This window comes from Megalobrama amblycephala, linkage group LG17 (assembly GCF_018812025.1).
Source record: "Megalobrama amblycephala isolate DHTTF-2021 linkage group LG17, ASM1881202v1, whole genome shotgun sequence".
Taxonomy (NCBI): Eukaryota; Metazoa; Chordata; class Actinopteri; order Cypriniformes; family Xenocyprididae; genus Megalobrama; species Megalobrama amblycephala.
This window is the reverse complement of record NC_063060.1, coordinates 43,907,711-43,933,210: the sequence shown is the minus strand read 5'-3', so window position 1 is coordinate 43,933,210 and position 25,500 is coordinate 43,907,711. Positions and strand designations below refer to the sequence as shown.

Sequence of the window (25,500 nt, the reverse complement as noted above, 5' to 3'; positions counted from 1 at the left end):
ATGGTGGCGTGCCCAGGGGTCGGCGAACCCCTCCCATCTGCTTCTCTCTCTCCTTCTTCCCCTTCTGTCCCTCTCTCTCGTCCTGTCCCTCTCCCCAGGTCCCGTCCGCCTGGCCATCCTCTAGTCTGCTCAGGAGGGCGGGACTGACTTCCGCTGGGCAGGACCCCGCTCCTGTTTCTCCGCTTTCTACATGCCATTTAACCCACTCCCTGCCACTGGGGCGGCGGGGAGGTCTGGGCCAGCCTGATGACATTGTGGGGACCCGGAGCATTTCGTGGACAGGTGCCCGGTGATGGAGGTCGGGACAATGGTCCGGGTCCTGGACACCCCGCAGGCTGGCCCTGGTCAAGCTGGCTGGTACCAAATACCTGTGAGTATCAAGGGGGGTACCTATCAGGCCTTGGTGGATTCAGGCTGTAACCAAACCTTGATCCATCAAAGCCTGATTTCATCCGGGGCATTGGATACAAGCCACGTGGTTAAGGTGCGGTGTGTGCACGGGGATGTGGGGGTATATCCTGTAGTGCCAGTCATTATCCAATTCCGGGGTCAAAAGCATAGTGTTGAGGTGGCAGTTAATCCGCACCTCCGGCATCCATTAATTTTGGCCAGCATTTTCTGAATTATTCAGTTATTTATGCACGGATGCCTCTTGGGGAAAAAAATGTGATGGTTGGGGATGCGCAAGTACAGGCAGGAGAGACTGATCGGGACCCACTGAGTGCTGCTTCAGGGGAACAGAGTGAAATCGAGAGAATAATTCTCTCGGATCGCAATGACTTTCCCCTGGAGCAGTCTCAGGATGAGACGCTAAAACGTGCATTTGAGCAGGTCCAAGTCATCGACGGTCAGCCTCTCCAGCCTGGACGGGCGCTTACCTATCCATATTTTGCAGTTATAAAAAAAAATCGGTTGTATCGGGTGACCCAAGACACCCAGACAAAAGAAGATACAACCCAGTTGTTAGTTCCAAGGAGCCGCAGGGAAATGCTTTTCCAAGCGGCTCATTCTAATCCAATGGCTGGACACTTAGGACTGGCAACAACACTAAATCGCCTCATGACCCATTTTTTTTGGCCGGGCATTCACGAGAATTCACCGGCCACCCCAAAAGCGCCTTTGCGCCCCCTTCCATTAATGCAGGTCCCCATCGAGAGAATTGGTATGGACCTCATCGGGCCATTATGGTGCGTTCACACCGGAGGCGAATGAAGCGGTAAGCGCGAGTGATTTACATGTTAAGTCAATGCAAAGACGCGAATTGACATCCAGCGGCGCGAATTGAGCGATTCGCGTGAATCGCACTAGTTGAAAAATCTGAACTTTGGCGAATTTCCGCGCCACGTTAACCAATCAGGAACTTGCTCTAGTAGTGACGTGACGTAGCGAGCTGAGGCAGAAATTCGAAACAACAATGGAGGACAAAATCATCGTCGCTATACATCTTCATACATTTATAGAAACAGTGTGTGGGCTGGTGGGATATTTTAGAATGTTTGTTCCTAATTATTCGGACCTCACCAGCTTTTTGACTGATCTCACTAAAAAGGAGGCACCAGATACGGTCCAGTGGACGGAGCCATGCCAGCAGGCCTTTACCCAAGTGAAGGCTGCAGGCTGGATGGCTCCCCGGCCTGAGTCGGGCGGTGGGGGTATGTAGCGAGGGGGGCGTGGTTCAGCGAAGTCTGCAGCGGGAGAAAGAGTCTGGAGACAAGCGGTGAGTGAGTGGGTTAAATGCAAATGACGAACACCTGTCTCTTGTTTCAGTAATTGGCGTGGAGAGAGTATATAATGCCAGGAGAAACAGGAGTGGATGAGAGAGAGAAGGACTACTGACTGCTGCCCACGCTGGATTTATGCTGATTCAGTTGGAGAGATTTTGTGATTTATTTGTGAAGGTTTTGTGCCTGTCTGCACACCTTTTTCTTTTGTGGAATTATTTAATAAAAGCAGTCAGTAGTCAAGCCAACCCTGTCCTCTTCCTTCCTAAACATTGAACCTTGCTACAATCACTTATTTGAAGAGTTTTCTAAGCTCTGGAAGTAAACCATTGTTCTCCCTCTACAGTAACTGAAATAATTAAATTATTAATTTAATATTTAAAGCTTGATGTCACATTTAAATTGCATGTTTTTAATTTCCTGTTTAATTGTATTTCTATACATTGTTGTGGATGAGAAAAAAATGCTCTGACTGAAATACTGTGAGGAAATATTATCAGCTACAGTAACATTACAATTAAAAGTAATGTAATATTTTAAATAAATGAACAATACTCACGTCAATGTGTTGAGTCGACAGTGTTTATCCTGCAGTAGAGCTGCGATCTGATTCACTCCAGTGTCTCCTAGTTTATGTTCATTCAGATTCAGCTCTCTCTGGAGTAACGGGTTTTTACCCACAACTCTCTCCACATACTGACAGGCTTCATCTGCAGCACCACTCAAAAACCTGCAGAAGAGTCAATTCAGTTCTCAACTAAATGTCTGTTGCATTACAAACATGATTGATAAGATAAAAAACACAATTATTGTTCTAAAGACAAACTCTAGTTAGTTATTTAAATGTAAAACTTTTCTTTGAACATTTGAATACACAAATATATAAATACTTGAAAACAAAGTCTAATAGAGTTATTGAAAAGAAAGTAGAGCGAAACTCAGTCCTAAAGCAAACTCATAAGAACAGAAACGTCCCACAGAGCATAAGGGCAAAAGCTCACTAGATCATGATTTTCAGTTTGAATACGGAGTGTGAAATTAAGGCCTCAAGATCTTTCTGGCTTTTAAGCAGGAGTGAGAAACATCAGCAGAGAAAACTGGCTTGTGAAACTGCATGTTTGTGAACATCTGGAGACTCATAGACCTGCTGTAGAGATACAGTGAATCTGGGCTTGATGGAAAACAATTGTGTTAAGAAAACAATTTGACTGAAAGATTATCTAGAATGTTTAATGAGAAGTGTGCACAAAAACAAAATTGTGCATGATAATTGTCAAGGTATACCATACTCCAGAACAGCACATATACTGACCCATAATGTCTATTTGACCTGTTGCTTGAATCACAACTAAACTGTGTTGACGGTTATCATCATCATGTCAGAACCCGCAGCATCTGATCTGATCTTGATCATTTTGATTCAACAAACTGTCCAGCTTATTGTATAACTAAAATAATGTATTTTTTATGAATATTTAGCCTGCATATAACTAATATAACTAACCCCGTCTCACCTCAGTGTCTTCAGCTGACAGTTTGGATCCTGTAGTAAATCACTGAGCTCATTCACTCCTGATTGTCCAGGATCACTTCCTGTGAGATCCAGCTCTATCAGGTGTGAAGGGTTTGATCTCAGAGCTGAAGCCAGAGCTTTATAACCTTCTTCTGTTACACTGCAGTTAGAGAGTCTAGAACAGGAATGAAAACATTCAGCTGATTAATCGGTTAAACCTCAACAATAGAAATCCCCAAAGTGAATTTTATTTTGTTTTTTGTGCAAATGTTTTGAAAGTTAGTTGCAAAAACTGACAACTGAATATTGAGGAAAACAAAAGACATCTCTTTTCAGTTATTATTAAGATTTCAATTATTTAAAACTGTGCAGCTGTAAAGGTCTTTGATCTGAATGATTCACAACAAGCAACCTGAAAATGGCCGAAAAATGAGAAAATTAAAGTTTGGAAATGGCCTAATTAAAGTCCAGACTTCAGCTCCATTATAATGATGTGGAAAGTCTTGCAACAAAGCTCATGTTGGAAAGCCTACATATTACACTGAGCTGAAGCAGTCAAGTGGGGACAAGTGGGACAAAATGGGACAGAATTCCTCCACACTGGTTTAGAAGTGTTTAGTCGAGACTAGCTGCAAAGCTGAAAACAGAAGATACATAGGTCCCACAAAAACACTAAAATACATTAATCCTGTCACATAAAGTCTTACAATAAGTAATATCTACCAGATCTCGCACTCCTTTCTGTGGCAGATTTATCAGCTCTAACAGAATCATCTGAACTCTGACTCAACACTAGGTATGCAAATAAAGATTAAATCACTAAATCATAATTTGCTATAAACAAAAACATCACAATTTAAGTGTTAACTTATAAAAATTAGAATATACATATTTTACAAGCTCAGTATCTGTAGCTCTGATTTAACAGTAGATATTTCCATTTCCTTGGGACATAATGAGTGCTTAATGTTGACTCAATATTACTCTTAAACACAACATTTAAATAGTACAATTACAAACTTATATTAAACATCAAACCTTCATTAACAAAACAAATAGGACTGATGACATGGTATAACCGCGTTTAATAAAAGAAAGGTCTGTTTATTTTCCCCTTAATTTAAAACAAATGCTTAGTTTGTGCTTCATTGTTATTAATGAAAACATCAACAATAAAATAGTGCAATGACAAATTTGCTTATATTGAAAATTGGTTTATATTAATAAAATTATTAAGACTGATGATATGGTAAACCCGCATAGTAACAAATAAATTAAATCTTTGGATTTCAAAATGAATGTTTAGTTTATGGTTCATTATTATATTTGAATGAAAAACACAACAACATTAAAACAAAGACAAACTCACTTATAGTAAAAAAAGAAATGCAACTTATATTAGCAAATGTTCTCTTGCACTTTTTCCTCCTGCATCGTCCTGTCAGTCATCACATCTCACTCTCGTCATGTGACTCCTGTGGCTCAACTTACCTCAGTATCTCCAATTTACAGTTTAAATTCTTCAGTCCAGTGCAGAGCAGCTTCACTCCTGAATCCTGCAGATTATTATTGTTCATGTTCAGCTCTTTCAGATTGGTATCTGATGCAAGAACTGCAGCCAGAGATGAACAGCTTTTGTCTGTTAAGTTACAGTCATTTAACCTACAAGAGAAATAAATCACATCACAGAATTAGATGGAACACATACAATACATTTTTCTACATAAAATTAAATATATATATATATATATATATATATATATATATATATATATTTTTTTTTTTTTTTTTTTTTTTTTTTTTTTTTACATAAAAAGCATAAATACAGTAAAGAGATAAACTAAGGTTTTTTTTTCTCCATTCTGTCACCTGATGTTTGGGTTCATGCCACTGTGGCTTCCTTAGTTGGGGACACTTAATATTCAACAATATTATTGACTGCACTGAAACTATTAGATGAGACAGTTCACACTTTTATAGCAAGTTAAAGGCATTTCACTATAATTCATAATATCTTTTTGTTATGAAATCTTTAATGAAGAATGATAAAGATAAGATTACTTAAATCCAAGAACCTTAGAAATTGTATTTGTTATTAATATTTCAAGATTAACATTTACTGTTTTAAACCTATTAGATTTTCTTGATTATTCATAGTGGTCAACCGATGGCTGATGCCAATATCTTAGAGAGCAGGGAGGCCAATGGGTGAAATATCATTAATTTAATTTAATGATCGTAAAAACATATCCATAACAATTGCTGAAATTAAATTTATATTTATCTTAATTCATATTTACTAAATTAGAAATAATAATTAAAAAATATATGAAAAAAAAGAATTTGAACTTGATTAAAACGGATTTGTAGAAAACCCATCTTAAAATGTATACATCAAATATGATCCAACAGGCTTTTCATAAATATGTTTTTGTTAAATCTCTCAATCATCTATGTATTGCAGTACACACACAATTAAAAGAACAACTCACAAAAATAAGCGTTTATACAAAGTACCAACTGATAATATATATGTACTTTATTTAACCTGTTATATAAAAATCTCATTGTTTATATTATAACCTTTCCGAATTTCATCTTGCTTTTTGGCAGTGGAAATAATAACAAAAAAAAAAAATCTGTTCCACAGGCATCTGAATAAAATTTATTTATTTTTCCTTCCTCAAATACGAGCATAAGCCAATTTATAATTCTATATGAGTCATAAAAGTCTGGTGTATCACATGATACAAAGCAAGTATACAAACATTTTTAAATGTTCTTTTATATTTTGTCTAAAGATTTGATAAATTGTCTCCATTAAAAAAAAAAAATAGATTTTTCATTATTTCATTTGTCAGGCTTTAAAGGGTTATGATCATGTTCATGATGTGGAATCATGATAGAATAATGTAAGTAAATTAATTTTTCAGATGAGAGCAAAACATGACAAAACATGTTAAATGACTTACAGAGCTCTTCTGGAGGTTTTGATGACTGCCAATAATCTAATGAGACACTCGTCTGATTTCTTGAATTTCTGAAGCTCAAACTCCTCCAGCTCTTCCTCTGATGTCAACAACACAAAGACCAAAGCAGACCACTGGGCAGGTGAAAGGTCAGCAGATGAGAGACTTCCTTTGCTAAGGTGGGTCTGTATCTCCTTCACCAGAGTTTGGTCGTTCAGTTCATTCAGACAGTAGAATAGATTGATTGATCTCTCTGCAGACAGATTATCTTCTAATTTCTGCTTGATGTACTGAACTATTTCCTTGTTGCTCTGGTCATTGGCGTCTTGCTGTGTCAACAGACCCCGTAAGAGTCGTCGATTGGACTGGACTGACAGACCGAGGAGGAAGCGAAGGAAAAGGTCCAGGTGTCCATTGTCACTCTCGAGCGCCTCGTCCACTGCAGTCTTGAGAAAATCAATCATGGTTTCATTTTTGTTTTCCTGTTCTGTAGACTCATGAACAAACACACTTTTCTTGTTGATGTCTAGAAACAGATGTGCATAAAGGGCTGCAATAAACTCTTGAATGCTCAAGTGAACAAAGCAGTACATGGTACCAAGAATGATCCCTATTTCCTTCTTAAAGATCTGGGTACACATGCCTGTGTACACTGATGCCTTATAGACGTCAATACCACAGGCTTCCAGGTCTGTGTCATAGAAGATCACGTTGTTTCTTTGCAGCTGATGAAATGCCAGTTTCCCCAGTGAAAGGATGGCATCTTTATCCCAGGAAACATCTGCTGCATATTCTCCATCATATTTTCGGCGGCTCTGCTGGATCTGAAAGCGGAGAAAGTGTGTGTACATTTGTGTCAGAGTCTTGGGCGTGTCTTCAGTATTTGATTCCTGTAGTGTTTTAGAGATCTCATCAGCCTGATTGTTTTTCATATCATTATTCCTTTTCTCCTCCAGAATGTTCTGGAGAACAGTGACTGAAATCCAGCAGAAGACTGGGATGTGGCACATGATAAAGAGACTCTTTGATTTTTTAACATGATCAATGATTGTGTTGGCCTGATTCTGATCCGTGAATCTTTTTTTGAAGTACTCTTCCTTTTGTGCTTCATTGAATCCTCGTATCTCTGTCAGCCGGTCAATACAGTCAGGAGGAATCTTACTGGCAGCTGCTGGTCTGGTGGTGATCCAGATGAGAGCAGAAGGAAGCAGATTTCCCTTCATGAGGTTCGTTAGGAGAACATCCAGAGAGGCTGGTGACGATACATCACTCCACGTCTCATTACAATCAAACTTCAGAGGAAGGCGACATTCGTCCAATCCATCAAGGATGAACAGGACTTTGAACTGATTTCTTCTTGTAAGGTTCAGTCCTTTTGTCTCTGGGAAAAAATGAGTTATAAGGTCCATCAAACTTAGTTTTTCTTTCTCCTTTAAGTTCATCTCTCTGAATGGAAGAGGAAATATGAAACTGATATCTTGATTTTCTTTTCCTTCAGCCCAGTCCAGAACAAACTTTTGCACAGAGACTGATTTTCCGATGCCAGCGACTCCTTTTGTCAGTACAGTTCGGATCTCCTCGTCTTGTTCAGGAGCTTCAAACAAATTTGTGCATTTAATCTGAATCTCTTGAGATTGATGATGCCTGGAAGCAATTTCAATCTGTCTGACCTCATGTTCAGTATTGACCTGTTCACTGCCACCCTGAGTGATATAGAGATCTGTGTAGATGTTATTCAGAAGTATGGAGTCACCATGCTTCGCCATTCCTTCAAACACACATTGATACTTCTTCTTTAGGCCACATTTTAGCTGATGAATGAAGAGCAGCTCAACTAAACACAAGAACAAAAAGTAGTTTTAGTCTTAATTTATAGTTTTATAGATAGTCTACATTAATAAGTGACAATCTGACAGATGGTTATATGTCTCTTACTTTCTAGAGCATCAGCAGCTTCATCTTGCTTCATCTCTCTCAGGTAATGTAGTGTGAGATCAAGAGCTGCTGCTTTGATACTGCATCTGTTCTCATTAAAGTCCTTCACAAAGTTCTCTGTGTTCTCATTTTGTAATATTTTCTTAAACTTTTCCAGCTCTTTCTTCAAAAATTTAATTATTTTGCTCTTAAGATCCTACAAAAAAAGTAAGAAAAATAACACAATTTAAACCAAATTTTACATCTACATTTGGTCAACGCTATTTATTCAATTATTATAATATCTGTAAGAAAAAATCCACTTAAAACACTAATATGCTAACCAGCAGTTATTTTTTACAAATAGAAAAAAAGAGTGTGCTTAAAAAGAAAATTAAGTGATCAAGCATAATTAAATTAAATTTATTTGTTCAATAACAAATAATGTTTGTTCCTACCTGGAAGATCCACAGGAGATTGTCTTTGTGGTTCCTGTGAGTCTGAACGTCTGAGTCTAATGTCTCATATCGAAGCCTGTAATCAAATAAATAAAATAAAATAAAATACTGATTTTCTAGGCAAAATGTTACAGAAAGCTAAAATAAAAAAACATTAGCCATGAAAAATTGATAACTTGAAAACATGATAAATATTTGATCTAAAAATGTTTCATGATTGGTATTCACTGATACAACTTTTTTTTAACACCGTCAATGTGTGATCAGAAATTAAAATGAAATACCTTTTATTAGATGATGGTTTTTCCTCACTGAAGTTTGGTCCTTCTTGTTTTGATCGTTTTCTCTTCAGAGACACAGAGCTGGACACACGTGATCCTGATCTTACACTAATGACACAAAGTAATTGAAAAAACACTGTGTAATTGTGTTACTGGAATGATTTCTATAAGGTTCTCAGGAATTGAGTTTTATTGTGTCTTATGAAGACTTCAGATGACCAACACCTGTGAAGAGACGGTGCCAACCCTTGCGAGGACTTCAGATGAAGCAAACTCTGGATTAACATGCACATTCCTATAAAATTTCTATATATCCTAATTATTGTTAACATGTATTTATTACTTCCATGAGCTCATTGTTTCTACCTTAAATTAATTTGCTAAAAGTGACTGTAAATTAAATAGCCTACATTATTACATTGTTAGCTAACTGCGTGATTATATATGTACATTTCTGAAATTACATAATTTGGACACAGTCGACTCTGATAACGGATCACTCTAAATTGTAATGCTGACGCGCACTCCCTGTGAAGCTGCTTTGAAACGATATGTATCGTGAAAAGCGCTATACAAATAAATGTGATCTGAACTTATATTATTGTTTTATTCAGTCAAGTTCAATCACATACACCACTGTGGACACATAATGCAACTCTATAATGTAAACACACAAAATAAATACCTTTTATTAGATGATGGTTTTTCTCCACTGAAGTCTGGTCCTGCACCATGTTTTGACTGATCACTCTTCAGAGACACAGAGCTGGACACATGTGATCCTGATCTTACACTAATGACACAAAGAACAGAGAAAAACACTTTAGTAAAGGAGGTTCAACTGTGTCTGAAACACATCCGTGTCTTTATCTAATCCTCCACAGAAATGCACACACTTACACAATTTACAGTTTTATAGTTAACAAAATGACTGTGTGAAACAGACGCAGTGTTACCTGTGTTTCTCTGAGAGACTCATCTTAGAGAGAGAGTCCTTTCCTCGCTCCTCTGATCAGCACTGGTTTGAGAAAACAATCAATCGTTCAGCAGGACCTGGAAATGACAAGATTTTACAGAGATAAAGAACATGAAAATAATGAAGAATGATGCGTTAGACACAACAGCAAAAGCAATGAATAAAATAAAGTGAGTTACAAATATATTGTCATGTAAAATAACTAAATGGTCTTAATAATTTCAGATTGTTTAGTGAGTTTAACTGACTCATGACTCTAAATATGAATTCACTGGGGAACAGAAATTTACACTGTTTAACCCTAATTTGTTATATTGCAGTTTAATATCATTTCAATCATATTTTCACAACCTTTAATTGCTGAATTGTTTGTCATTTAATCATTACTTAAAGTTCACAATGATGGTTGAATTAATTACTTTCAATTTATCCTAAAATAATAGATTTAGTAAAAGTAACCTGAATTAGGCTATAATGGTCACACTGTATAACTACCAACCACAATTGCTATGATGAACTGAAATATTAAGTTTAATAATAACAGGTGTTCTTTGACAATAACAATAATAATAATAAACACATTCACGATAGGCTTCATCTACCTGTTTACTCTAAATGTCAGGATCGAAAATACTTTCGATTTCGCATCACAAATTCAACAGCCTAAACCGGAAGAGAAAATGAGAGAAAACCTTCAGAAACATATTCGTTTTCAATAAGCCTTTCTCATTAACACTTTCTTCATGTTTTAACATTCGTGGCCTTCAAAAGATTGTAATTTCTGGAAGATTCTTCGTCTGTTCGGGATATCAGTGTTATGGATCGTCTGGAGATAATTATGGACATACGCGTGCACGCAGATGTTTACCTGGATTTCCAACAGATGTTTGACTACGACAGATTCGTCAGATGCGATGTTTCACGGATCATAAAAAAATAAATTAATTTAAAAAACGTATTTCACCAATTGTCAAATTGTCTGGTATGCATAATAAAGCGTTTTGATTTCGCAGTGTCTGTTCCTGCGTATTTGATGCTTTCTTCTTCTTCTTTTTTTTTTTTTTTTTTTTTTTTTTTTTTTTTTTGTGATGCCGTTTCAAGAAGCTTCACCATACTTGTGTTTCACGCTCAACCACGCCCATGTTAACATGGAACATTCAGTTTCAATTAAAAGTCTTTGATTTCAGTGGATGTTCAGACTGTCAGCGCACTGAAGTAAAACTGCAGTATTTTCTGTAAAGTACTGCGTAATTACTACGAATTTACAGCGTAACTTTCGATAATTATAGTGTACCTCTAAACAGGGGCGGACTGGCCATCTGTGTGATCTGGAGAATCACAGAACGGCCGGTGTTACAATATATTCGGTTCCTGAAATATTCTGTTCCACTGGGTGGCGCTTACGCGAATATTCATGATATCCTCATTTTGTGGGCGTGTCCTTGAGAGTACGCGAAAGCAAATGGAACTGAAAATATTAGTAGACGCTTGTCAAATCGCATCGGTTTAATGGATTATTTCGAAAAGGTAATAAAATATTCAATGTTAAGCAACAGTTCACATGTTCAAAGTAATACATAGTTTGTATAATATGATAAATCGTCTGAGCTATTTTGCCTGATTGAGTGCAGGCATTCTGATAAACAGAAGGATACAGCAGAGCAAACATGAGCGAATAACCTTGTTTTACACTGATGTGTTTTCTGTTTACTGTTTTTATTTGTCAGGCTTTAAAAAGTTTTTGAATAGTTTGATTAGTTTGCTTCCTTCGTTGTCATTCTGTGACTAACTACTGCATAGTGTTGACAACTTGAAATAAACCTCTACAAATGTATCTGTGTCCTAATAAATTAAGCTATAGACTGGTGTGAATATACTGTGTCATCCTTAATTTCTCGATTATTTGGATATTTTCAGTGTTTATCACCACAGTAAGGCTACCCTTATCAACTCTAAACTACAAATATTTCATGTTTTCTCATATTTTACTGGATATCATGACAAATTTTCATTAAAGTCAAACAAGTAAATGCACACTTGATGTTATTTGTCACATATTTTTGTTGCAAAGCAACAACAAAATTTTTCAAACATTTTGAGTTATTCACAAGCAAATTTCTTTTTTTCCCCAGCAAATTTCTTAAAAAAATATATTTGTACAAACAAAAATATTCAACAACTGAGACATAAACTGAACAAATTTCACAGACATTTGATGGACTGAGTATTTGAAAGTCTGAAGTGGCACCAGCTGCTTTAGTGCATCTCATCCTCAGCACCAGATTTGCAGCTCTTGCTGTGAGATGTTACTCCACTCTTCCATCAAGGCATTTCACATTCTCAAACATGTCTGGGGGGACTTATGGTTACATGTGGTTTGGCACTGAAAGGACAATCAGCTGTCTTTCTGTCTCCCTTTAGCACTGTCTCAGGCATCTTACATTACTGACCTTGCAGTTTATTGCTCTGTTCACATCTGCAGTCCTCTTATCTCCTGCAGCAGGACTAAGGCACATTCACAGGTGATCAGGGACCCTGGTCATCTTTATTCTGGTGTTTTTCAGAGTCAGTAAAAAGGTCTCTTTAGTGTCCTAAGTTATTGTAACTGATGACCTATACTGTAGGTGCATGTGCAGTAATTGAAAAAAACATGACAAACATTGTTAAAGCCCTTTCTAAAGATCTGTAAAGCTTATTTGGAATGCACAAAATAATCTTTAAAATGAAAATTGACTTTTCTTTTTTGGTGTTTTTTTTTTTAAACAAATCATATAAATACTAATTACATTAAATGTTATAAGTACAGAAGTAAATACTCTATGAATGTAACTCAAATTGAAAAGACATTTAAAACAATATGTGAAAAGAAGAAATGCTAAAGGTTCTGAGGTAAATATTAAAACAGGGCCTTGGCACTCGGGAACAGCCTTCATTATGTCTGGATCACACACTGCCAGAACTATCCAAGACTTCAGCTCTCACATCCAATCTGAAACAGACAGTGACTTTACAAGATGATGAGTATAATGTGGAAACATCACAAAAGCAAAACAAAACCATATGACGTTGGTGATAATAACAAGTATAACGTCATCTTGTAAAGTAGCTGCTTATTTTTTTCTGCTTATTTGTGCTGTATTACCTCACAGAAATAAATGATATTATTATTATCAGAATTATTTTATTTGACTGCTTTTTAAATTGTTTTAAATCAGGTAGGCCTACATAAGGTTGTTTGAGTAGCCTATGTGTTATGTTTGACACATTTCAGGGTTTTGTGCTGCAATATCCTGCCTTGTCAAACTTTAAATATAATAAAACTAAACTATAATTTCCTATCATAATTATAATATTTTGAACAAAAATAACATTATTTAAGTAATTAGCTGCTGGCATGAAGACTGTCATCAAAACAAAGTTCCAAAGGTATATTCCAAAGGAATATTTATTACCTTTTCGAAATAATCCATTAAACCGATGCGATTTGAGGAGTGTGTACTAATATTTTCAGTTCCATTCGCTTGCGCGTTCTCTCAAGGACACGCCCACAAAATGAGAATATCATGAATATTCGCGTAAGCGCCACCCAGTGGAACAGAATATTTCAGGAACCGAATATATTGTAACACCGGTGTTATGAAATATTCGGTGTCTGAGATTTTCGATGACACTGGGCGGAGCTTACATGAATATTCACGAGTTTCCTGTTTTGAGTTAAAGCGCCACTGAAAATGTTAGTGCACGCTCTTCGGCTTACATTAAAGGTAATTAGCATATGTTTCAGCGTTAAACGAAGTCAAGCTTATATTCTAACTGTTATTGATGCACAAGATTTTATATATAAGCTATATTGTGTTATGTCGTGTCATGTGTTAGCTATGCTTGATATGAACACAGGCAATGATTCGCCAGAGGTGTCGTTAGGATTCGCTAAACGAGCCAATAGCGTTTTAAGTAGCCTATTTTTGTTGTTTCTGTATTACCTTGAGTCTTTTAAGCATGTTTTGAAAGTTTGCCAAAATGTATGGTAGCATAATCATATTAATTGTGAACTCCTGTGGTGATAGCAGCAGTGAACTTTCCTAGTTTGCAGAAGCACTTCTAATCTGGGTAGACTTGAATTTCTATATGTAATGTTTCAAAAATTGCACACATGCAAGAAAACATGTTAATGTACTTTAAATATGGTTTATTTATTATCAAAATAGGCCACGGTGAATTACGCATGTGATAACTAATATAATACCTATAACCAATATTCTTTCATTCCCAAATATGACTTTTGCCAATAAATATACACTGTACACCAGACAAAGCAGACACTTATTTTTCACTTTGTTTTGAACATGACAGTGTATTAAACATTTTAATAATACATGTTTGTTGTAATGTCATTTTATTATATATTTCAGATTGAATGTGTCAGTAGCAAAGGCTGGTATCACTGGGATCACATGATCAGACCAAACTTTCAATTGTCTGAGATCCCAAGACCCTGTGTAAAGTGTGTTTAAATACAAGTGTTTTTGCTAATTAAATATGTCATATGTCGTGACTTCTCATTTGTGAATAAAATTCCAACACAGAATCAGTTGCTCTTTTTTATTCAAAATGAAACTACTCTCATTATTTACTTTCATCTTTGATATTACAGATATGCAAATTACTACATGGTCTATTATTTTAGCAGCTAATTTAACATAAATAAAATTTTAATTGTTATGGAAAGCTTGTAGAATAGAACTAATACATTTCATTGTGAATATACTGCAGGTTTGATCATTTAGTTCCATATAGTTCCATATCAACACTGTTAAACTGAATCCTGATTCACAGTGCTTCATGTTTTTTCCCACATTATTATTATTATTATTATTTTATTTAATTTTTTTTGTCAATGAAATGCATCATTTTGTGGGAAAAAAGATTGAGAATGTTTCCTAATAATATGAAAAAAAAAAAAATAACACTTAACTTTAGAATTTAATAAAGTCTCTTTAAAAATATTTAGCAACTGAGAAAGCAATTAAGAAATGACAGAACAATCACAGTATGTATATATGTCTGATTATCCACATAACAATAATATTCCTCATACTTTTGCCAATTGTCTTCTCCATATAGCCTAAATATTTTTAAATAAAACCTGCATTAGTAACTTTTAGTTTTGTAGCTAATCAATTTAACCACTTGTAATTCAGTTTTAACATTTTAATTGTTGTGGAAAGCGCATTAAAATAAAACCTTGTAAAAAAACTGCAGGGAAGCTAATATCACTGCCTCATGTTTCTATTACTATAGAGAGCATTGTGTGTTTTGCAGAAAAGGATGAAGGTTTACATTAATTAATGCAAGTCAAAAACATAAACGGAACATAAATCTAACTCTCAATGTGTTTTAAAAATAATAATGTCTGGTTAAAGTTATGCAGGCTATCTGAGAAAGTAACAGGGAATGACACAATCACAACTGAAACTTTTATTATGCCACCACAGATACATTTATACAAGTTATCTTCTCAAACGAACTAAAATAAAATCAAAACAAAACAGTTGTAGCCTACTAAAACAAACAAACTCGATGTTGGCTCATTTCCTAAAGATTGACCACCAGTGGCTGTAATCACTACTAAAGTATATATCACGACACAATGTAACCTACAAACTATTGAGCATACATAAACAGTTATTAATAAAAAAGAATCATAAATTCGGAAACACAATCACGTTACAGAAAACAGTTCTGTGATCCAAGAACAGTCCACTAACATTTTCAGTGGCGCTTTAACTCAAAATAGGAAACTCGTAAATATTCATGTAAGCTCCGCCCACTGTCACCGAAAATCGCAGACACCGAATATTTCATAACACCGGTACTCCAGGACGGCCGGCGGGCCAGCCCACCACCCGCCACGCACGCAGTCATCACCTGTTTTTTTTCCCCCACTAATCTGTTTCACACTCCAGTACTGTAGGTGGCAGCAATGCACCTTTAAGTTGGATGTCAGCTGCACTGGCCGAGGCCGCCAAGTAAGGAGAAGAAGAAGTGGAAGAGTAGGGCTGCGTTCCACTCCAGTTTTAGACACGCACTCGCGAACTTCCCTAAACACTGCCCCTCGGGGGAATCCCTGCCGCCATTTTGAAGTGCGTTCCACTTCGTGAAGTGGACGAGGGAAGTTTACATGGACAGACCCTTGCTCCCTCGATTTTAACCGAGGGAGCGAGTCTACTTCACATGTACACTTCAGGCAGCTCCATAACCCACAATGCAACACGATTATGACGTCACCGCATATCGCGTTTAATTTACCCTACCACAAACAATTCTATGATATATTATTTTTTTAAACATTTAAAACACACATATATACATATAGAATGCTGTATTAAACAAATTTGTAAGGGGAAAAAAATAAATAATAAATCAGCTCCATTGTGGATTCCAAGTGATCAAGGGCTTAGGACGTTCCAGTTCAGCCCATTGCAAGGTTCCGCCAGAAGTGGGCACTCGTGCAACGTAAGCAATGACGTACATCCGAGTCAACGAGACCGAGGGAAGTTATCGAGGGAAGGGCTTTTAAAAACCGAACTGGAACGCAGCCTAGGAAGAAACCAACAGCAAAGACGTTAGATAGAAGAAGCATACAAACAAACAAACAAACAAACAATATGCATAACGCGGCAGCGGGTAAAAAACAGAAAGAAAAGTGTGGGGCTGAGAAGGCGAGAGAAAAAAAAAATGAGGAATTTAGATACTGAAGCCGCTAAATGTCGCAAAATAACTGACCACATGCAGTAGCTAATATTAAGAAATATTGAAGATTTTGAATACAGAAGCTACATTTGTAATGGTGTATTTTCATTTAGATGTGGTATTATTATTTGTGCAGTAAGATTAATTACTGCATAAATTAATTAAGATTACTAAGTAATAAATGTTTTGATATTTATTTATGGAGCATACACAACAGACCTCTTATAGGTTTTTTGCTAATCAATTGCGTCTTTATTGAACTGCACCACCCTGTGGCTTCCACATGAACTGCATCATAATGAAGATGAATTATTTACATATCCTGACATCCCCTTTTTTTTTTTTTAACATAACATCTTTCTTGTTTATGAACATGTTTTTACATTTCCTGTACAAAAACAAAACAAAACAAAAACAAACATTTTTTATTTTCTTCTTTTTCTTTTTTCCCTTAACGGCTTCTTTAATGTCCTTTAAACTATTGCACCTCAACAGTCATCACTAAGTTCATAGCTACTCCTCAATAAGCCTTCTTGGCTTGGTGACAATACGTCCACTTGCTGTTTTGGTTGGGAGACTTGAAAGGCTCTGTAGGGCTAGCATTTCTTTGTTGTGTTTTGTTTTGAATGTCCACTTCACATGGTTCATCAGCATTGTCACACAAATTCTGCTGTGTCACATTTTGATTGTCCCTGTCCTTAGATATGTTATTTTTCACCTGTGACTGCATCAGAAACTTTCTGTTCCATCTATACATCTGTCCATCAGGTGTCTGTACAACATAGGATCTGGGCTGATCAGAAAGTTCAGTTACTTGAGCTGGTTTCCATATGCCATCGTGCAATATTCTGACACTGTCGCCAATCTGAAGTTTCTGAAGCACCCTTGTTCCTTGATCAAAGTATTCTTTCTGTTTTTGTTGTCTTTTTTCTAACAACCGCTGCACTGTGTTAGAGACCATACAGGGTTTCAACATTTGTGACATTGTTGGAAGTCTTGTTCTCACGCGTCTTCCCATCAACAGTTGGGCTGGTGACGCTCCAATGTCTTCCAATGGTGTACTCCTAAGGTTAAGCAAAGACAAATACGGATCCTTTCCATCTGCGTTAGCTTTTTTTAGCATGAGCTTAATGGTTTGTACTCCTCTTTCAGCCATTCCATTCGATTGAGCATGGTGGGGGCTTGATGTTTTGTGAGAAAACTCCCACTCTTTTGCAAAAGCTTGGAATTCACGCGAGCTGAATTGAGGTCCGTTATCTGAAATTACTGTCTCAGGAATTCCATGTCTAGCGAATTGTGACTTAAGATGGGTGATAACTGTTGCACTTCTTGTGTCTGACTTCAGCCATTCTACCTCGATGAACTTGTAGTAATCCACTAAGAGTAGATACTCCTGCTGGCCAAAGGTGAATAGGTCAACACCTATCTTTTGCCAGGGTCTTTCTGGAACACTGTGTGGATGTAACAGCTCTCTGGTTTGTCGTTTCTGATGAGTCCTACACACATCACAGCTGTTCACCATTTCTGTGATACTTTGCGACATTCCAGGCCAAAAGAGTACTTCTCTCGCTCTACGTCTGCAGCTTTCAATGCCCAAGTGACTTTCGTGAATTCGCTTAAGCATTTCAGCTCTCATTGCTGCTGGAACAATGAGTCTTTCTCCTTTGAATAAAACACCATCCACCACTGAAATTTCCTCTCTGTAATTCCAATACATTTGTATTTCTTTTGCAGCTTGACTGTTTGTCTTCGGCCATCCACTCAGGACTGTCTCTGTGAGTTTAATCAGCGTCTCATCACTCTTTGTTTCTTTTCTGAATTCTTCTAATTTCTCACTTGACACAGGCAAATTGGAGATCACCATGTGCACCTGAGCTTCTACGTCTTTATCAAGTGAGTCGGTCACTGTTAAGTAAGCTCTGGACAATGCATCTGCAATATGCATCTCCTTTCCTGGCCTATACTGTACGTTCACTTGATATTTCTGCAGTCTCATTAACAGTCTCTGTATTCTAGCTGGAGCACTGTTCAATGGCTTTTTCATTATCACCTCAAGTGGCTTGTGATCTGACTCCACATTAATTTCTCTCCCATACACATACTGATGGAAACGTTCTACCCCGAACACAATCGCTAACATTTCCTTTTCTATTTGCGCATAGCGCTGTTCTGTTTCAGTCAAGGCACGTGATGCATATGCAATCGGTTTGTCCTCTTGCAGTAAGACAGCACCAAGTCCATTTTTGGAAGCATCCACCGATAGTGTCACAGGAAGGTTTACATCATAGTATCTAAGCAAAGGAGCTTCAGTGAGCATTGTTTTCAATTGGTCGAATGCATGCTGATGCTCATCTCTCCACTGCCATGCCACATCATCTCTAGTTAGTCCACGTAATGGCTCAGTGTGCTGTGACATGTTTGGAATGAACTTTGCTAGGAACGTGACCATTCCCAGAAATCGCTCCACATCTTTTTTGCATTCAGGTGTTGGCATTTTCTTTACAGCCTCAATCTTGCTCTGATCAGGTTTCAGTCCTTCTTTTGAAAAAACATGACCCAGGTATTTGATTTCCTCAAGGCACACTTTGCATTTTTCTTTATTCAACTTGAAGTTTTTAATTCTTGCTCTCTCTAGCACTTGTCTCAATCTTTCATCATGCTGTTCTTTTGTCTCTCCCCAGATCAAAAGGTCATCAATGTACGTCTCAACACCTTCAATTCCCTCAAACAGTTGTCCCACGGTCCTGTGGAACACTTCTGGTGCCGAATTAATTCCAAAAGGAAGACGGAGGAATCTGTAACGGCCAAAAGGAGTGTTGAACGCACAGAGGCGAGAACTGGCTTCATCTAATTTGAGTTGCCAAAAACCTGAACTTGCGTCCAGCACTGTAAAGTATTTTGCTTTCGACAGTCTGCAGGTTATTTCCTCAACAGTTGGTAGCTGGTAGTGTTCCCTCATTACTGCTGTATTTAGATCACGTGGATCTAAGCAGATTCTTAATTTTCCATTAGACTTTTCTACAATCACGATTGGGTTTACCCACTGCGTAGGCTCTTCGATTTTTGCAATCACTTTCATTTTTTCCATCCTGTACAGTTCTGTTCTTAATTTTTCCCTTAAAGTGACAGGAATCTTTCTGGGTGGGTGTACTTTTGGTGTCACACTCTCATCAAATCGAATGGTGTGTTCCCCTTCCAGACAGCCTACGCCCTCAAACACATCAGCATACTCTTTGAAAATATATGTTTCTTCACTTTTATTCAGTGCCATCACTCTCTTGGTGAGCCCCATCTGTTCACATGCTTTAATTCCTAGTATTGGTTTGGCATCTGATTTTACAATAATGAATTCCAGGAAATAACTTTTCTTCATGTATTTCACTGTCCAGTTGCACTTTCCTTTCACAGGTATTTTGTCTCCAGTGTATGTTGACAGCTTTACTTTTGCTGGTTTAAGTATGTTCTGTTTGCCTGTTCTCTGTAGTAAACTGTAAGGAATTACATTGGCCTGTGCGCCAGTATCAAGTTTGAATTTGACAGTTTTGCGCTCCAGTTTCATTTCGATAGTCCATTCCTCTGCGTGTGACTGTGTGTTCGCGTGCACAGCTCCCACGAAAAGACTTGCTTGCTGATCCGTGACGTCATCATCTACTGCGTGCACTTTCCGCGATCTACACATCCTGGCAAAGTGGTTCATCTTCTTGCAATTTTTACATTGTTTGCCATACGCAGGACATGAACGCGATGTATGCTCAGTTCCACATCGTTTGCAATCAAACGTGCTTGCTTTGTCTTTTTCACTCACTTTCGTTTTATTTTGCTGGTCTTTTTTCCGTGTCTGTTTATGTTTCACGGCATCTACCTGCTTGCTTTCACGTGCAGAGGCTTGTACATTGAGATCCTCCTCATGCATTTTTTTTAATTTGTGCTTTAGTTGTTTCTGCAGCGACGCAAAGCTGGGTAGCTTTTTCGAGAGTAATGTCAACTTCTCTTAATATTTCTCTCATTATATCCGACGTGATTCCACAGACGACTCGATCTCTAATAAGGGATTCTTGTAATTGTCCGAATTCACATGATTTTGCCCTCAGCTTTAATTCAGTGAGATACTGGCTGAATGACATGTCCCCTTGCACACACGTGAAAAACTTGTACCTTTCATAGGTTATGTTCTTCTTGGGGTTACAGTAGTTTTCAAATTTTTCCATAATTTTCGTCAGCTTTTCTTTATCATCTTCTTCTTCAAAAGTGAAGGTATTGTACACTTCCACTGCCTCTTCACCGGCAACATGAAGAAATAACGAGGACTGTACCTTAGCTGACTTGTCAGCTCCTCCGATAGCTGTTAGATATAACTCAAACCTTTGTCGAAATCTTCTCCAATTTTCCGACAGGTTCCCGTGCTGTAGATCAAGTCCAGCGGGTGGCTTAAGTCCTTCCATGTTTGCTACACTGATGTTCGCCTTACTAATTTACTTCTGACACCATGTTTTGATATTTATTTATGGAGCATACACGACAGACCTCTTATAGGTTTTCTGCTAATCAATTGCGTCTTTATTGAACTGCACCACCCTGTGGCTTCCACATGAACTGCATCATAATGAAGATGAATTATTTATATATCCTGACAATAAATTCATTTTAAGACACCATGGAATAGATTGTATAATGTGCTGTTATAACAGCATATTATATAATCTATTCCATGCTATCTTGGAATAAAATTTCCAAAAAAATTTTTTAAATCCATTCCATCATTTGTTTATTCAGGTTGAGCTTCTGCGCGCCGATTGCTTTGGGCCGGGCCTAGTCAAAGTCCAGGGCCGTTTTTTAGTCCCAGTCCGTCCCTGCCGCTAAAGTAAGTACGTGAAAGTAGAACAATATGTCTTGGGAACAAATGTTAATTTCCCGTAGCCTCATGGGTAAGTGTCCATCATACATTTGCTGTGTTCGAAATTGGCCCCTATACCCTCATTCATTATTCCCTACATTACTCCACTAATAAAGTCTCATCAGTGATTTTATTTCTAACACAGCCGAGGTGTTTCAGTGTTATTTCACACAAGCAGCTGTGAGTTTGTGGTTCATATCCTGTCACATCACACACATTTTTAATATTCATGAGTGACATCCCAGCCAGCACAGCATGGTGGGGTCCAGATGGGTGTCACCTGGGCTGTCTAACTGGGGTCCAGCCAGTTTTGTCCACAGTTTCCATGGAGGCCCCACATGGGTTTGCCCAGATGAACTGAACACTGCTCAGTGTGCACACTACAGGCTGTTAAATGTAACACAGACACATGCTGGAGTTAATGAGATAATTAGGTGATAACGAGCAGAATCACGAAGGACAGAGGAACAACAAGAACTACGACTTCAGCCACAGCCTTCGATGAAATCAACTGAAGATGAAAGACATTAAATCTCTCAAGATCTGATTAAACATCTCCACAAACCTCATTACCAGCTTCACTTATTACTAACCAGACTGACTTTATTTCTGACATACATCTACAAAAGTTGTTATTGAGAATTACCAGAGGTTTAGATGTTGATGATTTGTTGAAAATAAGTTTGTTTTGATGTCACCGTGATCCAGGTCAGCGCTTACTTCAGTTAGGCAGTTTGACTCTTGACGGTTTTAGTGTTTCTCTGGCTCCTCTCACTGTTTGTTATGGCAAGAAGAACAAGAGACAATGTGGTCAGCTGCTAGATTATAAAAATATGATCATTAATTAGTGGCTTAATTCACTGTTCTAATGAGCAAAATGTGTTTAACTTTGTGCTGGATCTTTTCTTGAATTACAACAATAAAAACATTTTAATCAGAAAATTTGAAAAAAAAAAAAAAAAAAAAAAACACATTGTTCACTAAAGACTTCAAACCTCCTGCAAAATTTACTTACACACAGACATCAAGAATCAGCGTATGAATCTCAACAATGGTGACATGCTTCATGCCGCAATGCATTCTGGGAGTCATGGATGAGTTTTGTATAAGGCACCCAGAATGCATTGCGGCATGAAGCATGTCACCATTGTTGAGATTCATACACTGATTCTTGATGTCTGTGTGTGAATAAATCTTGCAGGCGTTTTGAAGCGTTTAGTGTACATTGCATTTTTCAGTTTTATTATTTTGATCTGATTTTTTTTTTAACTGTATTGTTATTCTAGAAAGATCAGCTCAAAGTTAATCACATTTTTTCATATAAAGCTCAATCATTAGATCAGTAAGTAAAGCCACTACATAACGACAATTATATTCTTATCATCAAACAGCTGACAACAGCTAAACACATTTTCTCTTGCCTTTCTTGCCATAACAAACAGTGAGAGCAGCCAGAGAAACACTGACACCAAAACAGACAAGAGTCAAACTGCCTAACTGAAGTAAGCACTGACCTCGATCACGGTGACATCAAAACAAACTTATTTTCAACAAATCATCAACATCTAAACCTCTGGTAATTCTCAATAAGAGCTTCTGTAGGCGTGTGACAGAAATAAAGTCAGTCTGGTTAGTAATAAGTGAAGCTGGTAATGCTATTTGTGGAGATGTTTAATCAGATCTTGAGAGATCTAATGTCTTTTATCTTTAGATCTAATATTGTCACATGGAATCGATATTGATGCCGTTGAAATTCTGCAGCAGAGTGACGACATCTCAGATCATTATCTAGTCTCGTGTATATTACATTTGGTGAAAGCGGCTAAACTGCCTCCCCGCCATAAATATGGTAGAACCATCACCTCTACCACTAAAGATCACTTTATAAATAATCTTCCTGATCAGTTTCATCGCCTTAGCATACCAGACAGCTTAGAAGACCTCGATGTTGCAACAGAAACTATTGCCTCTGTCTTTTCCAGTACATTAGACTCAGTTGCTCCTTTGCGTTTAAAAAAGATTAAGGAAATTAATCCAATGCCATGGTACAGTGAGCAGACTCGGGCCCTAAAAACTGCAGCCAGAAAAATGGAGCGTAGCTGGAAGAAAACAAAACTAGAAGTATTTCGCATTTCGTGGAGAGAGAAAATGATTGAGTACAGAAAGGCCTTAAAAACTGCTAGATCTGCCTATTTCTCAAAACTCTTAGAAGAAAATAAACACAACCCTAGGTATTTGTTTGATACAGTGGCTAAATTAACAAGAAATAAAGCTTCAACTTCTGATGTTTCCAAAGAGCACAACAGTAATGACTTTATGAACTTCTTTACTTGCAAGATTGATAATATTAGAGAGAAAATTATAACCATGCAACCGTCTACAGTTTCGCTTCAGACAGTGCACTGTAGTGTCCCTGAGGAAAAATTCATTTCATTTACTGCTTTAGGAGAGAAGAAGAATTGTCTAAAACTTGTTAAATCATCAAAATCAACAACATGTATGTTAGACCCTATACCAACTAAGCTATTGAAAGAGATGCTTCCAGAAGTCATAGATCCACTTCTTAATATTGTTAATTCGTCTTTGTCATTAGGATACGTACCAAAAACTTTTAAGCTGGCTATTATTAAACCTATTATTAAAAAACCACAACTAGATCCTAAAGAATTAGTCAATAATAGGCCAATCTCAAATCTTACTTTTCTGTCAAAAATACTAGAAAAGGCAGTTTCATCGCAACTATGTTCCTTTTTAGAAAGAAATAATATCTGTGAGGATTTCCAGTCAGGATTTAGACCATACCATAGTACTGAGACTGCTCTCATTAGAGTTACTAATGATTTGCTCTTATCATCAGATCGTGGTTGTATCTCTCTATTAGTGTTACTGGATCTTAGTGCTGCATTTGACACTATTGATCACAATATTCTCTTAAATAGACTTGAAAACTATGTTGGCATTAGTGGAATTGCATTGGCATGGTTCAAATCATACTTATCTGACCGTTATCAGTTTGTAGTAGTACATGATGTGATGTCATATCGATCACAAGTTAAATATGGAGTACCGCAAGGCTCAGTACTAGGACCGTTGCTTTTCACTCTGTACATGCTACCCTTGGGAGATATCATTAGGAAGCATGGCGTTAGTTTTCACTGTTACGCTGATGATACTCAGCTCTATATTTCTTCGTGCCCTGACGAAACTTACCAATTCACAAAATTAACAGAATGCATAGCTGACATAAAAAACTGGATGACCAGTAATTTCCTACTACTAAATTCAGAAAAAACAGAGATTCTAATTTTTGGACCGAAAACTTCTTCACATAATAACCTAGAATACTGTCTAACACTTGATGGCTGCTCTGTTAAGTCTTCGTCGTCAGCTAGGAACCTGGGTGTGCTCTTTGGAAGGCCATGTTACTAGCATCTGTAAAACCGCTTTCTTCCATCTTAAAAATATATCTAAACTACGACATATGCTCTCAATCTTGTTAATTACTTACAAAGCACTAAATGGCTTAGCCCCCCAGTACCTAAGCGAGCTCTTAATGCATTATAGTCCTTCACGTTTATTGCGATCTCAGAATTCAGGCCAGCTGATAATACCTAGAATATCAAAATCAACCGCAGGCGGCAGATCCTTCTCCTATTTGGCACCTAAACTGTGGAACAATCTTCCTAGCATTGTTCGGGATGCAGACACACTCTGTCAGTTTAAATCTAGACTAAAAACGCATCTCTTTAACCTGGCATACACATAACACATTATAAATGTATATTTTCAAATCCGTTAAAGGATTATTAGGCTGCATAAATTAGTTCAGCCGGAACCGGGAACACTTCCTATAACACCAGATGTACTCGTTACATCAGAAAAAGAATGGCATCTACGCTAATATTAGTCTTTCTGTTTATCCCGAGGTTTACCGTAGCCAACCGGATTCGGGCCGTTTCCAGATGAGACCGAGGACCGGTGCCTTGACACGACCACAACGCAGCCCTGAAGTATCAGCCGA

General features: G+C 37.4%; 2 protein-coding genes across 2 annotated transcripts in view; both read right to left on the bottom strand.

The window, feature by feature from the left end:
* Positions 1 to 25,500, bottom strand: part of LOC125251955 (NACHT, LRR and PYD domains-containing protein 12-like) — a 78,500-nt gene that overhangs the window by 9,191 nt on the left and 43,809 nt on the right. Inside the window, exons 13-14 of the mRNA XM_048165012.1 lie at positions 3,236 to 3,409; positions 2,281 to 2,451 (exon numbers count right to left, since the gene is read on the bottom strand). Of these exons, the coding sequence (XP_048020969.1) occupies positions 2,281 to 2,451; positions 3,236 to 3,409 (345 nt within the window). The remainder of the gene's footprint in view (positions 1 to 2,280; positions 2,452 to 3,235; positions 3,410 to 25,500) is intronic.
* On the bottom strand, positions 6,203 to 10,671 carry LOC125250343 (protein NLRC3-like). Its single transcript, XM_048162873.1, has 7 exons — positions 10,435 to 10,671; positions 9,813 to 9,909; positions 9,542 to 9,649; positions 8,860 to 8,964; positions 8,576 to 8,651; positions 8,139 to 8,334; positions 6,203 to 8,037 (listed from the first exon to the last, which is right to left on the bottom strand). Exons 2-7 carry the CDS (start codon positions 9,833 to 9,835, stop codon positions 6,203 to 6,205), a joined length of 2,343 nt encoding a protein of 780 aa, XP_048018830.1. The 5' UTR covers positions 9,836 to 9,909; positions 10,435 to 10,671.

Coding starts and splice junctions, on each gene's coding strand:
- LOC125250343 (XM_048162873.1), bottom strand. CDS start 9,835: ATGAGTCTCTCAGAGAAACACAG. Junction 8,335..8,575: donor ATCTCCTGTGGATCTTCCAG/GTAGGAACAAAC, acceptor CTTTTTTTGTAG/GATCTTAAGAGCAAAATAAT. Junction 8,038..8,138: donor AGCTGCTGATGCTCTAGAAA/GTAAGAGACATA, acceptor TCTTGTGTTTAG/TTGAGCTGCTCTTCATTCAT.